Source organism: Polypterus senegalus, chromosome 1 (genome assembly GCF_016835505.1).
Source record: "Polypterus senegalus isolate Bchr_013 chromosome 1, ASM1683550v1, whole genome shotgun sequence".
Lineage (NCBI taxonomy): Eukaryota > Metazoa > Chordata > Cladistia > Polypteriformes > Polypteridae > Polypterus > Polypterus senegalus.
In genome coordinates, this window is record NC_053154.1 from 199,420,024 (window position 1) to 199,433,221 (window position 13,198).

General features: G+C 38.8%; 1 protein-coding gene across 1 annotated transcript in view; it reads left to right on the top strand.

The window, feature by feature from the left end:
- Positions 1 to 13,198, top strand: part of LOC120541011 (phosphatidylinositol 4-phosphate 5-kinase type-1 beta-like) — a 153,568-nt gene that overhangs the window by 64,635 nt on the left and 75,735 nt on the right. Inside the window, exons 5-8 of the mRNA XM_039772279.1 lie at positions 2,595 to 2,725; positions 6,064 to 6,181; positions 7,962 to 8,114; positions 10,700 to 10,999. Coding sequence (XP_039628213.1) covers positions 2,595 to 2,725; positions 6,064 to 6,181; positions 7,962 to 8,114; positions 10,700 to 10,999 — 702 coding nt within the window. The remainder of the gene's footprint in view (positions 1 to 2,594; positions 2,726 to 6,063; positions 6,182 to 7,961; positions 8,115 to 10,699; positions 11,000 to 13,198) is intronic.

Genomic DNA, 13,198 nt, shown 5'->3' on the forward strand with positions numbered 1-13,198 from the left:
TTTGCTGCAATTACAGCTGCCAGTCTTTTAGGGTATGTCTCTACCAGCTTTGCACATCTAGAGACTGAAATCCTTGCCCATTCTTCTTTGCAAAACAGCTCCAGCTCAGTCAGATTAGATGGACAGCGTTTGTGAACAGCAGTTTTCAGATCTTGCCACAGATTCTCGATTGGATTTAGATCTGGACTTTGACTGGGCCATTCTAACACATGGATATGTTTTGTTTTAAACCATTCCATTGTTGCCCTTGCTTTATGTTTAGGGTCGTTGTTCTGCTGGAAGGTGAACCTCTGCCCCAGACAAGGTTTTTTTCCAAGATTGTCCTGTATTTGCCTCCATCCATCTTCCCATTAACTCTGACCAGCTTCCCTGTCCCTGCTGAAGAGAAGCACCCCCAGAGCATGATGCTGCCACCACCATATTTGACAGTGGGGATGGTGTTTTCAAAGTGATGTGCAGTGTTAGTTTTCCTCCACACATAGCGTTTTGCATTTTGGCCAAAAAGTTTCATTTTGGTCTCATCTGACCAGAGCACCTTCTTCCACATGTTTGCTGTGTCCCCCACATGGCTTGTGGCAAACTGCAAACGGGACGACTTATGGTTTTCTGTTAACAATGGCTTTCTTCTTGCCACTCTTCCATAAAGGCCAACTTTGTGCAGTGCACGACTAATAGTTGTCCTATGGACAGATTCCCCCACCTGAGCTGTAGATCTCTGCAGCTCGTCCAGAGTCACCATGGGCCTCTTGGCTGCATTTCTGATCAGCACTCTCCTTGTTCGCCTGTGAGTTTAGGTGGACGGCCTTGTCTTAGTAGGTTTACAGTTGTGCCATACTCCTTCCATTTCTGAATGATCGCTTGAACAGTGCTCCGTGGGATGTTCAAGGCTTTGGAAATCTTTTTGTAGCCTAAGCCTGCTTTAAATTTCTCAATAACTTTATCCCTGACCTGTCTGGTGCGTTCTTTGGACTTCATGGTGTTGTTGCTCCCAATATTCTCTTAGACAACCTCTGAGGCCGTCACAGAGCAGCTGTATTTGTACTGACATTAGATTACACACAGGTGCACTCTATTTAGTCATTAGCACTCATCAGGCAATGTCTATGGGCAACTGACTGCACTCAGACCAAATGGGGCTGAATAATTACGCACACCCCACTTTGCAGTTATTTGTTTGGAATCATGTATGATTTTCGTTCCACTTCTCAAGTGTACACCACTTTGTATTGGTCTTTCACGTGGAATTCCAATGAAATTGATTCATGTTTGTGGCTGTAATGTGACAAAATGTGGAAAAGTTCAAAGGGGCCGAATACTTTTGCAAGTCTGTGTGTGTGTGTGTGTGTATATATATATATATATATATATATATATATATATATATATATATATATATATATACACACACACATACATATACATACATACATACATATACATAGCAGACCCCTGTGACCCTGTATTCGATTCAGCGGGTTAGAAAATGGATGGATGGATACATACATACACACACACACATACATATATGTATGTATGTATGTATATGTATATATATATATGTGTGTGTGTGTGTATATATATATATATATATATATATATATATATATATATATATATATATATATATATATATATATATATATATATATATATATATATATATATATATATATACACATACACACACAATATAAAAATATAGAAACCTATTTCATTTATTATTTTTCTATACCACACAGATGCCATCTTTTTATATACAGAAAGGCAAAAGACTGGTACAAGATCCAGGACTTTATTTTTTTCTATACTGTGTTTGTATATCTGGTTTAGTCTTAGAATTTAGGCTAATAAAATGTTAGTTTTTCTGTGTGTAAATATCTAGAAAAATACAAAAAGCAGATAACCTCAAAAGTTGCCACCTTCACTGGACTTTTCTGTCATTTTAACATCAATGGTGAAAATCAATACAGCACCGTCTTCAAAACAGTACTGATTTAATACAGATTATATATAAAAATCTAAACTAAACTAGTGTGATAACAGCAATAAAAATTATGTTTCTGTATATAAGAATTATCAATAGTTAATAAAAAATTTGGCTAAGCTTGTGGTATACAGGATGTCCTTACCATTATGCACATGATATTTAACTGGGCCTTTTTGAGAAATAGCAATGAGAATGAAAAGGACCTTGGTTCACTAAAATGCAATGGAGATATAGCAAAAAGAAGCAAACATAGTTCCACGAGTTTCATAAGACCTTAAAGTTCTGAGATTGGTTTATTTAAGGTATAAATAATCCATTTTAACCAGTTTGATAATGGTGAATACATTTTAAAGTTACCAAGAGAACAATAATTACATCATGAAACAATTCCATTCAAAACTTTTGTGGGAATGTTTAATAATTTCCTATAAATGATGTTTGCCACTATATATTTGCCTTTTGAAAATGAATTAATTCTAGATTTGAAAGGGAGACCCGAGTGTAGCAGAAACGCCGTTTATTTTATTACACTAGCTTTTAGTCTCCCCAAAATTAATGGGGTCTGCATTGTAATTCTTAATTAGTGTTTCTTTTGCCTTTTAAACAGACCACTTCTTCAGCTCTGAAAGGTGCTGTTCAACTTGGTATTGCACATACTGTGGGAGGCCTAGCCCAGAAAGCTGAGCGAGATGTCCTGATGCAGGATTTCTATGTGGTTGAAAGCACTTTCTTTCCTGGGTAAGCCAACTTTTTTTTTTATTGCATTGTTTAGTCTAGATCATAAGAAGGGTGGGCTTGTATGTGTTTTTGATAAAATTCACAGTAGGTCATAACACGAATTAAGAATCCGCTTCAGTACTACTGACAGCATAGTTGTTGTTTAAAAGCTAAAATAGTAATCAATTAATTTAAAAAAAAAAAAAGTACTCACTGCATTACTCTAAATTACCAGGTTTTTTTGTACTTCAGTTATAAAGTCCTTTTTTGCTTTTATAGTTACCATATTTCCCCAGAAATAAATAAGACAGGGTCTTGTATATATTTTTCCTCCAAAGGACACGCTACGGCTTATTTACAGGGGATGTCTGGTTTTTTTCCATGAACTACAATCTACATTTATTCTTGAACAAAAATCTACATTTTTCTCTCTTATAAAATAAAATCTTAGAAGGAGACAATACGTGATTTTCTCTAAGACACTTTAGCGACCCACAAGACAAGGCAGTGAGAAAAAAGTACAGCTGCTGTACAGGCTTTTAAATGATTGACGAGCAGAACACGTAGCTTGGCAGCAGCAAGACAGCAGCTGATCCGACCATGTTTCCTTAGCGTGCATTCAGCCCCACCTTCACAACGTGAGCAGCAGAGATGCAAAGTGGCTGGGGCACAGCGAGCCCCAGGGGGTGGGCGAGTGAAGCGAACCAGGGGCACAACCCCCTAGTATTCTTGAACAAAAATCTGAATTTATTCAAATACAGCCATGTCATCATCTTCTGGAACATAATGGATCATAACTTTCCAAACCCTGAATTCCATTATGAATTTCTTGCAACTCCATTTCCTTTAGAACAATTGTCCCCCAACTCTCATGTCTAGCAATCGAGCTTTCCTTAAATGAGCACCTCTTGTCCAGGATGTAGCCTGCTCGTAGTGCATTGGCAATGCAACTGTCAGCGATTTTATTCCTAGGCTTCACGGAGTTTCCACTCTGATTTCTGTCCATTCTGTTTTCAATGTAGTCATTAATTTCCATGTGCAAGTGGTCCTTGAATGGCTTGTTTACTGCAATATCAAGAGTCTGGAGATAGGCAGTCATTCCTGTGGGAATCATTATCTGATCTATTCTTCTCTCTTGAAGGAAGCGCTTCATGTCTTTAACGCGGTGTGTTCTGGCTGAATCCCAGACTAGCAGACCTCTTTGCCTGCCTGGTGCATAACAAGTGGCAGCATTAAATCGACCCACTTCCTTATAACTGCATGTGTGCACCAGGCTTTTTCGGTTTCAAGAACATAAATGACTGAAACATGTTCAATCTTATCCTTCTTGCCCTTAGTAATGATTAGAGGTAGGGCTTTATTTCCATCCAGACAAATTGCCAAAATACAGGTAACACGTGCCCTTTTATAACCAGTGGAGGGAACATAGACTGAGGAGGCACCCCGCTGATCAATTGTCGTTTGGGGTTCTTGGCCCATAAACACTGCAGTTTCATCCATAGCAATCATGTTAGAAAGTTGGTATTTAGAAAAGGCGATGCTATCAACAAAGGAATTGAGTGCAAGTACACATTTAATAACTTCAGCATCTAGCTTAAACAGCGTTGTCGATCTTCTTAGAGACGGTTCATATCGCTGAAGGAAGCCATCCAGCCAGTGGTGTGATGCTTTGAATTCTTCTGGGGATATTTCTAACTGTGGTGCCATTGCAAGGGTAAATGCTTGAATATCAGCCCTGTGCACAACCAAAGCCTTTGCTCTCCTGTCAGCAACCCATTCACAGATCATGTCTTCCAGCTCAGGAAATAATGGTTGCCGAACTGATCCACACTTGCGCTTCTTAGTATTTCCCTTGAACGCCTGTTGACTGAGGTTATTGTACTCTGCTCGCAATTTTCGGACAATTCTGATATCCAACTTCTCTTTGCAGAAAGCAGTAAGATTTTTGCCCTGGGACTCCTCTACAATTCCTTTCCTGTACTTGATAGAATAGCTGTTTCTTTTTGCACTCCTCTTGTTTCCAAATACTGGCATTTCCTGTTCATCTGTGTACATACGGTAGCGGTAGGCATTTATCACTCATCCAAAGGAACCTGTGCAGGATTGTAATTAGGGCTTATTTTTGGAGTAGGACTTATATTACAAGCATCCTGAAAAATCATGCTAGGGCTTATTTTCGGGAAAACACAGTATTTCCGTTGCCTTTAAGCATTTAGCTTTAAAAGGTAATCCAATCCAATTTAGCTTTATTTATAGGTTGTTAAAACTCTGTGCGTATATTCGGATATCTTGTATATAAATGTCTACGCGTGGAAGTGTGTATGTCTGTCTGTCCAGCCCGGAAGTGCGACGCTACAGTATGAAGCTCAAAGAAAACGACTCTGACGCCAAAGTAAAACCACCACCCCTAATACACAAGTGAGGAGAGCACATCGGCAAAACAAAACCTCAGAGGAGAGAGAAACTCTCTTAGCTGCTGATTGACAATGCAGGCTAGCACGTCGGCAAAACAAAACTGACAAGGAGCCACTAATGCACAACCAATGTCATTGATTGACATGCCAGAATGCATAGTTTCAAGCAGCCTGGGCTTTTTACAGCACGGGCTTACACAGCTAAAAGTATATATTTACACACACACTTTTTTTTTTTTTTTTTTTTTTTTTACCCCATAAAATAGTTAATTGATAGGACATTTGGTAACTTTGTCATTGCTGCAGTGATGAAGTGTATGTTTGCTTCATCATTTCGTTTTGTGAGTTAGAGATTATCCAAATCTTATTATTTTTTCTGCAACACACAATATATATGCACAGATGTGAGCTTATAAACTTGCACTCGGTTTGAAAGCTTTGTTTATTTATCCATACATTTGCTAACTAGTGACTCTCACAGCACCTTTGGGAAGTAAGCAGAAAACCTTGAAAAGAACTTTAGTCCGTCTTGTGCCATTTTTCAAGTTTCGTTCATCTGTACACTAAGATAGTTGGACATTTTCAGAACAAAAATTATTTGGGACCAAAGGAATTTTTTATTTAGTGTCAATTGGGTTAAAGTGCACATCACTTTGAAATAAGAATAAGTCTGATTACTCGTTATAAATACAAAAAGCACTGCAGTTTCACTGTTAATTGCAAAAAACATCCACAGTGTCTGACATTCAATGTAACCTTTAAAGTTCAAAACATTCAGGTTCTGGTATTTAAAAGCAGAGAAATCTCTAGTACAAGTTTTCTGCTTCACAGTAATGTGTGTTTGTGTATGTTTTGGCTGTCTTCTTTCCAAAACAGGATAGGACATATGCTTTTGAAAGGTATTATCAAAGCTTGAACTTACTAATATTTTGTAACTATTCACAGGGAAGGCAGCAATCTAACTCCAGCTCATCATTATGGAGATTTTCGTTTCAAGACCTATGCACCAGTGGCTTTCAGATATTTTAGGGAACTTTTTGGGATTAGACCCGATGACTATTTGGTGAGTTTTCTATGGGCACATATACAGTGGCTTGCAAAAGTATTCGGCCCCCTTGAACTTTTCCACATTTTGTCACATTACAGCCACAAACATGAATCAATTTCTTTGGAATTCCACGTGAAAGACCAATACAAAGTGGTGTACACTTGAGAAGTGGAACGAAAATCATACATGATTCCAAACATTTTTTACAAATAACTGCAAAGTGGGGTGTGCGTAATTATTCAGCCCCCTTTGGTCTGAGTGCAGTCAGTTGCCCATAGACATTGCCTGATGAGTGCTAATGACTAAATAGAGTGCACCTGTGTGTAATCTAATGTCAATACAAATACAGCTGCTCTGTGACGGCCTCAGAGGTTGTCTAAGAGAATATTGGGAGCAACCACACCATGAAGTCCAAAGAACACATCAGACAGGTCAGGGATAAAGTTATTGAGAAATTTAAAGCAGGCTTAGGCTACAAAAAGATTTCCAAAGCCTTGAACATCCCACGGAGCACTGTTCAAGCGATCATTCAGAAATGGAAGGAGTATGGCACAACTGTAAACCTACCAAGACAAGGCCGTCCACCTAAACTCACAGGCCGAACAAGGAGAGCGCTGATCAGAAATGCAGCCAAGAGGCCCATGGTGACTGTGGATGAGCTGCAGAGATCTACAGCTCAGGTGGGGGAATCTGTCCATAGGACAACTATTAGTCGTGCACTGCACAAAGTTGGCCTTTATGGAAGAGTGGCAGGAAGAAAGCCATTGTTAACAGAAAACCATAAGAAGTCCCGTTTGCAGTTTGCCACAAGCCATGTGGGGGACACAGCAAACATGTGGAAGAAGGTGCTCTGGTCAGATGAGACCAAAATGGAACTTTTTGGCCAAAATGCAAAACGCTATGTGCGGCGGAAAACTAACACTGCACATCACTTTGAACACACCATCCCCACTGTCAAATATGGTGGTGGTAGCATCATGCTCTGGGGGTGCTTCTCTTCAGCAAGGACAGGGAAGCTGGTCAGAGTTGATGGGAAGATGGATGGAGCCAAATACAGGGCAATCTTGGAAGAAAACCTCTTGGAGTCTGCAAAAGACTTGAGACTGGGGCGGAGGTTCACCTTCCAGCAGGACAACGACCCTAAACATAAAGCAAGGGCAACAATGGAATGGTTTAAAACAAAACATATCCATGTGTTAGAATGGCCCAGTCAAAGTCCAGATCTAAATCCAATCGAGAATCTATGGCAAGATCTGAAAACTGCTGTTCACAAACGCTGTCCATCTAATCTGACTGAGCTGGAGCTGTTTTGCAAAGAAGAATGGGCAAGGATTTCAGTCTCTAGATGTGCAAAGCTGGTAGAGACATACCCTAAAAGACTGGCAGCTGTAATTGCAGCAAAAGGTGGTTCTACAAAGTATTGACTCAGGGGGCTGAATAATTATGCACACCCCACTTTGCAGTTATTTGTAAAAAATGTTTGGAATCATGTATGATTTTCGTTCCACTTCTCCCATGTACACCACTTTGTATTGGTCTTTCACGTGGAATTCCTATAAAATTGATTCATGTTTGTGGCTGTAATGTGACAAAATGTGGAAAAGTTCAAGGGGGCCGAATACTTTTGGAAGCCACTGTATGTGCCGGTCCTTTTACATGGGATGGATGACAATATGCATGAAGTAAATTTAAAGTTAACATAAAGATTTGATATCCTATAGATCTGTAAATTTTTAATTTATTGTAGAATTGTGGTAAACATTTTTAATGAACATTGTTTTCTACTTTTTCCTAGTATTCATTATGCAACGAGCCTTTAATAGAGTTGTCAAATCCAGGTGCCAGTGGCTCAGTTTTTTATGTCTCCAGTGATGATGAATTTATAATCAAGACTGTACAGCACAAGGAAGCAGAGTTTCTGCAGAAACTTTTGCCAGGATATTATATGGTAAGATTACTAAGCTGAGAATTGGATTACCTGTATATAAAACAAAATAATTGTAATGTTGGCCTGGATATTTGTTTAAATACATCACTTTTATGCACTGTGTAATCATGTGAAATGTGTTTTACTACACGGTGTGCTGAAATAGATTATTTTGAAAGGCAGCTAATGAAAAGTCCTGGGGCCTCATGTATAAATGGTGCGTACGCACAGAATTATTGCGTAAGAACTTTTTCCATGTTCAATTCGCGATGTATAAAACCTACACTTGGCGTAAAGCCATGCACTTTTCCACAGTACCTCATACCTTGTCGTACGCAAGTTCTCTGCTCGGTTTTGAAGACTGGTGGCACCCAGCGTCAAAGCAGTGCTACTGTTCCTGTGTGGTTACTCTTTTATGTTCCTGATGCGGCTTTATAAATACACTGAAACTAACCGCATGTTGTTTTTTAGTGTAATGCATCTGATTGTAATTAACTTGTAACAATATAATGGTCCAGGGAATAGCCATAGTATTCCAAATACCATAACTGCTTTAGCGTTGTTACTCTCACTGCACCACCTTCTTCTTCTTTCAGCTGCTCCAGTTAGGAGTTGCCACAGCGGATCATCTTTTTCCATATTACTCTCACTGCACCACTCGGGAGTGTTTATATCACTGTATCTGAGTGAGGAATCACCGCAGCAGCTGATCGTAAAGAGAATTATCGGTATACAGCATCAAGCACACGCTGTCTCAGCCCCGGCAAAACATTTCAAAGCCTTTCCAGTACGGACCTCGCGGTTCAGAAACCGTTTCATCCCAAGAACTTTAAACGCACTTAATCAATTGTTCCTTGTAGAACTGTTTGTCCTTATAAGTACAATCACCCCACTGTAAACTTGCACTACAGTTATAATATTACACAACCTGAGCCACTTTATAAAGCACGTATTTACATATGATAACGATATCATTTTTAAGATGTAATGCAGCAAAATATGTTTATTATATTATAAGGATAAAACTTTGTAACTTCATTTAAATCTATATTCTTCACTGGGACCGGCATGAAGGATAGAATAATTAAACAATAATTAAATTGTACTACGAAGATATTTCAATGTTCCTTAAACGTTTTTGAAGAATCGGCGCTCTAAGCTTACAGATGGCTTAACGTCTATTACAGAGCTGATTGTGTGGCGATCGGTTACTTGGAGAAAGAAAAGCAAGGATTGCAGGGGCGGACACGTCAATATATTTTCTCTTTCTGTTTTATATTCAATATAACGACACAGCTAAAAACTCAGCGGCAAATTTTGAAAAAAGTTAAACGCTTGTGTCATGAGCACGAGGCAGTTATGCAGTGTCCGCAACGAACGTGGCCATCCACCATGCATAAGATCCCATATTGGCATTGGCAGGTGAAGGGGCCACCGATTCTTTTCTCTGCCCAGGGCCGCCACAAGCCTAGAGCCACCCCTGAGTACTGCTGCAATAAATAATTTCATCGAAGGTCACGCACAATCACTGCGTCGTGAAACCCATGTTTAATAACATGCTTTAACTCTATCACGTATACATCTCAGTGTTTTAGTTATTCAGAGAGCTGTAATATCACGAATATAATGGATACTGTGTCCTGTCGGAGAAAGGGAGCCGGTTTAAGAAGCAAGTAGTGATTCACACACACAGAGCACATAGAAGATCACATACAAAACAAAGCATTTAACAGGCTACTTTTAATTACGATCTGATTTGAGAAACTGGTTAATTAAACGATTTTAAGATGAAGTTTATGATGTTCTACTTTAATGATAAAATAAACTACATGATTAAAGTGGAAATTTCGAGATTGAAGTTTGACATTTCATGCTTTTTCCCACTGTGTGCCTTTTTTTTTTTTTTTTTTTCTCTATACCCTAATAAGCTTTAATATGACACTCCGAGAGTGGGCTACGACTCGCCTTTTCACGGCGGCGTTGATATCTGACAACTTCTTTTTTTATTTCTGGCACTGTGCGACTTTGTGAACGAGAGCTTTCAAGTTTCACCAACACGCTATGTCACTCGATCAACTTCCTTTTGTTGATTATACCACAGTTTAAATGAACAAACAGTATGTTTTTCCTTTGCCTCCACTTGGTATTCGCTGAAATTCCTATTTTCCCATTGTCTTTTCACAGAAGGCTGAGCTTAAGGGCTATTTTATATTGATTTGCATATTCAAAGAGGCGTAATTCTGGGAGGAGTTGGGGCGGGACAGAAGGCGTGTGCATGAGCGTTACTTTTCACACTGACCGGGATTTATGTAGCGGAAGAACGTGGAAGTTGGAGTATGCACAGATTCCTGCATCTGGATTTTTCTGTGCGTAAGCACATTTCGGCTTTTGTGCGTACGTCATGTTATAGTGCGAATTCTGCGCAACGCATTATACATGAGGCCCCTGATGCTTATTCTTCTGATAAATAACTTCCTGCAGAATGTGTTGTTGTAGGGGCAATGCTTTTGATTGAAGTGACAGGCAGTTAGCAGTGATGACAGGTGATTGCCATGCATTTAAGCAGCATTAAACGCTTGAATTTTCATTTGTCTTTCTTCAATCAGAATCTAAACCAGAACAAGCGCACACTGCTTCCAAAGTTTTATGGGCTTTACTGCATGCAAGCAGGAGGAAAGAATATCCGTCTTGTAGTCATGAACAATTTGCTACCCCGATCTGTGCGAATGCACCTAAAGTATGATCTCAAAGGCTCTACCTACAAACGCAGGGCTTCAGCCAAAGAACGTGAAAAGAAGTTGCCTACTTTCAAGGACCTGGACTTTATTAATGACATTCCTGATGGACTGTTTCTTGATTCAGACATGCACAATGCCCTCTGCAAGACCATCCAGCGGGACTGTTTGGTAAGAATGGAAAACAATTGTGATGTTTATAGTTAAAACTTATTTCATAATGTTTCATTTTTGTAACACTAATTTTGGTTTTCCTCTATTTGAGCAAAAAAAGTGCATCCAAAATTTTATGTAGTTTCAAAATACAGACAAAGACATAAAGTACTATTTGTGTGACTTTGGAAGAACCTTTTTTTTTTTTTACATCACATACTTTGTGTATAGAAAAGAATCACTCTCTTTGATAATACTCACATTTTCTTGCTTTACAGTCTCTAAAATAAAATCGCACTAATTTTTGTTTTCAGCTTTACTTTGATGTTATAGGTTGCACTGACTAAGTCAAAAGATATAATGCAACAGTTTGGGGAAAAATAAATAAAAAACGAATTACTGGAATTGATTAAGGATTCACCCACTACCTTAGTCCCCCTTCTACAGAAAAAAGTACAGTAAAACCTTGGATTGTGAATAACGTAAGTTTGTGAGCATTTTGCAAGACAAGCTAAATTTTTAAATAAATTTTAACTTGATAAACGAGCAAGGTCTTGCAATACGAGTAGTCCGTATACACTTTGTTGGCCGAGCATCACGTGATCACAACTGAGCCGATGGTGGTTCTTTCTCTATCGGCGCGGGATTATGGGTAATAGTCTCCCATGCTTGGTCTCAGTCAATGTGCCTCACTCATATAGTCAACAATCATACGAGCATATAATGTTTACTATAGCATTATGACCACGTGTGTGTGCTGTAACATACGAGTCCCTGTCTTGCACCCCAAAACAAGGGGCTGACTCTCGGTTCTTTAGCAAAACCAGCTTTATTCAGCTTGAAACGGGAACATCACGGTTATTTATTGTAGCAGGATCTACTGCTCCCCTATACACAGGCACAGCAATCTTGCAGGGTCGTGACCAGGTTAGTGGCCGAGTAATACTGTTCCCTTGCATTTATAATGTTCCTTGCATCACCCATCGGCGGTGGGCGCTTTATAGAGCAACCGCGATCGTTTCCAATTCGCTTTTACAGCAAATTGCTACAGCGCTGGGAGCCTACGGTTGCTTCGGGACACTCTTCCGCGTGTCGTCCCTGGGGGATCCCAAAAGTGTGTAGAATCCTTACAGTGCATAAAGGATTTTTTTTTAATTTTGTGTCCAAATGTAGTGACTCTTCGGGCAAAAGCAATTGTCACTGGATAGGTTCCTTGTTAAAGTCACAAAAAGATTCCAGTGAGCCAACAGATAACAGTGATTCCGTTAGAATGAAAGTCGTTCTACACAATAACCTTCCTCCTCTCCTCTCTCGTCTCCCTCACAGTAGCCACTATTCTTTTCAAAGGTAAAGTGCAGGTTAATTTGTTTTACATATTTTTACTTTGTATTTTGTGTTAAATTATTTTTATATGAATATTTCTGGGTTGTAGAACAAATCATTTGAGTTTCCCTTATTTCTTTCGGGGAAATTAGCTTTGTAATACAAGTGCTTTGGATTACAAGTATTAGTAATTAACACATTAGTCTCGCAAACCAAGGCACCACTGTACTTGTAAACTCAATTAAGTGTAATTAATCACCTTCTCCTTTTCATACCAAGGTAATTGGCTTCCACCTGTGATCAGTTGTAATTATTATGATTAGTTTAGCATAAAAACAGCTAATTCTGGAGCATTCCAGTTCTTGGTAGTGCAACTGAAAGCAAATCTACTTTGGGTGGGAAGACATTTTCAAAATATCTCGGGGATAAAGTTGTGGACAGGCATAAGTCAGGAGATCAATCCCAAGGAGCACAGTCAATCCATAATTAAGAAGTGGAAAATGTTCAGTATTTCCTAGAACCTTCCCTAGATCAGGCCATCTCTCTAAACTGGATGGAAGAGCGATGAGGAAATTTTATCAGTTTTTTATTTTATTTTTCTGGATTGCTATGTACCTTTTTACTTGGATATTATAGGTTGCATTGACTAAATAAAGCTGAAAAAATATTTTGGTGTGTATTTTTATTTTAGGCTGTAAAGCAACATAATGTGAATATTTTTAAAAATTGTGATTTCTTTTCTAAATCCACTGTAAATGTGTAATGAAGTAAGAAAAGGAATTTTAATAGAAAGTTGTGCAAAGAATCAAAATATATTTATTTAAAGAAAATGCTTCCCCCTATAAATGTGGGTCATATGCAAGTAAGAATTTAAGTACATTAAGGACTTTTGAT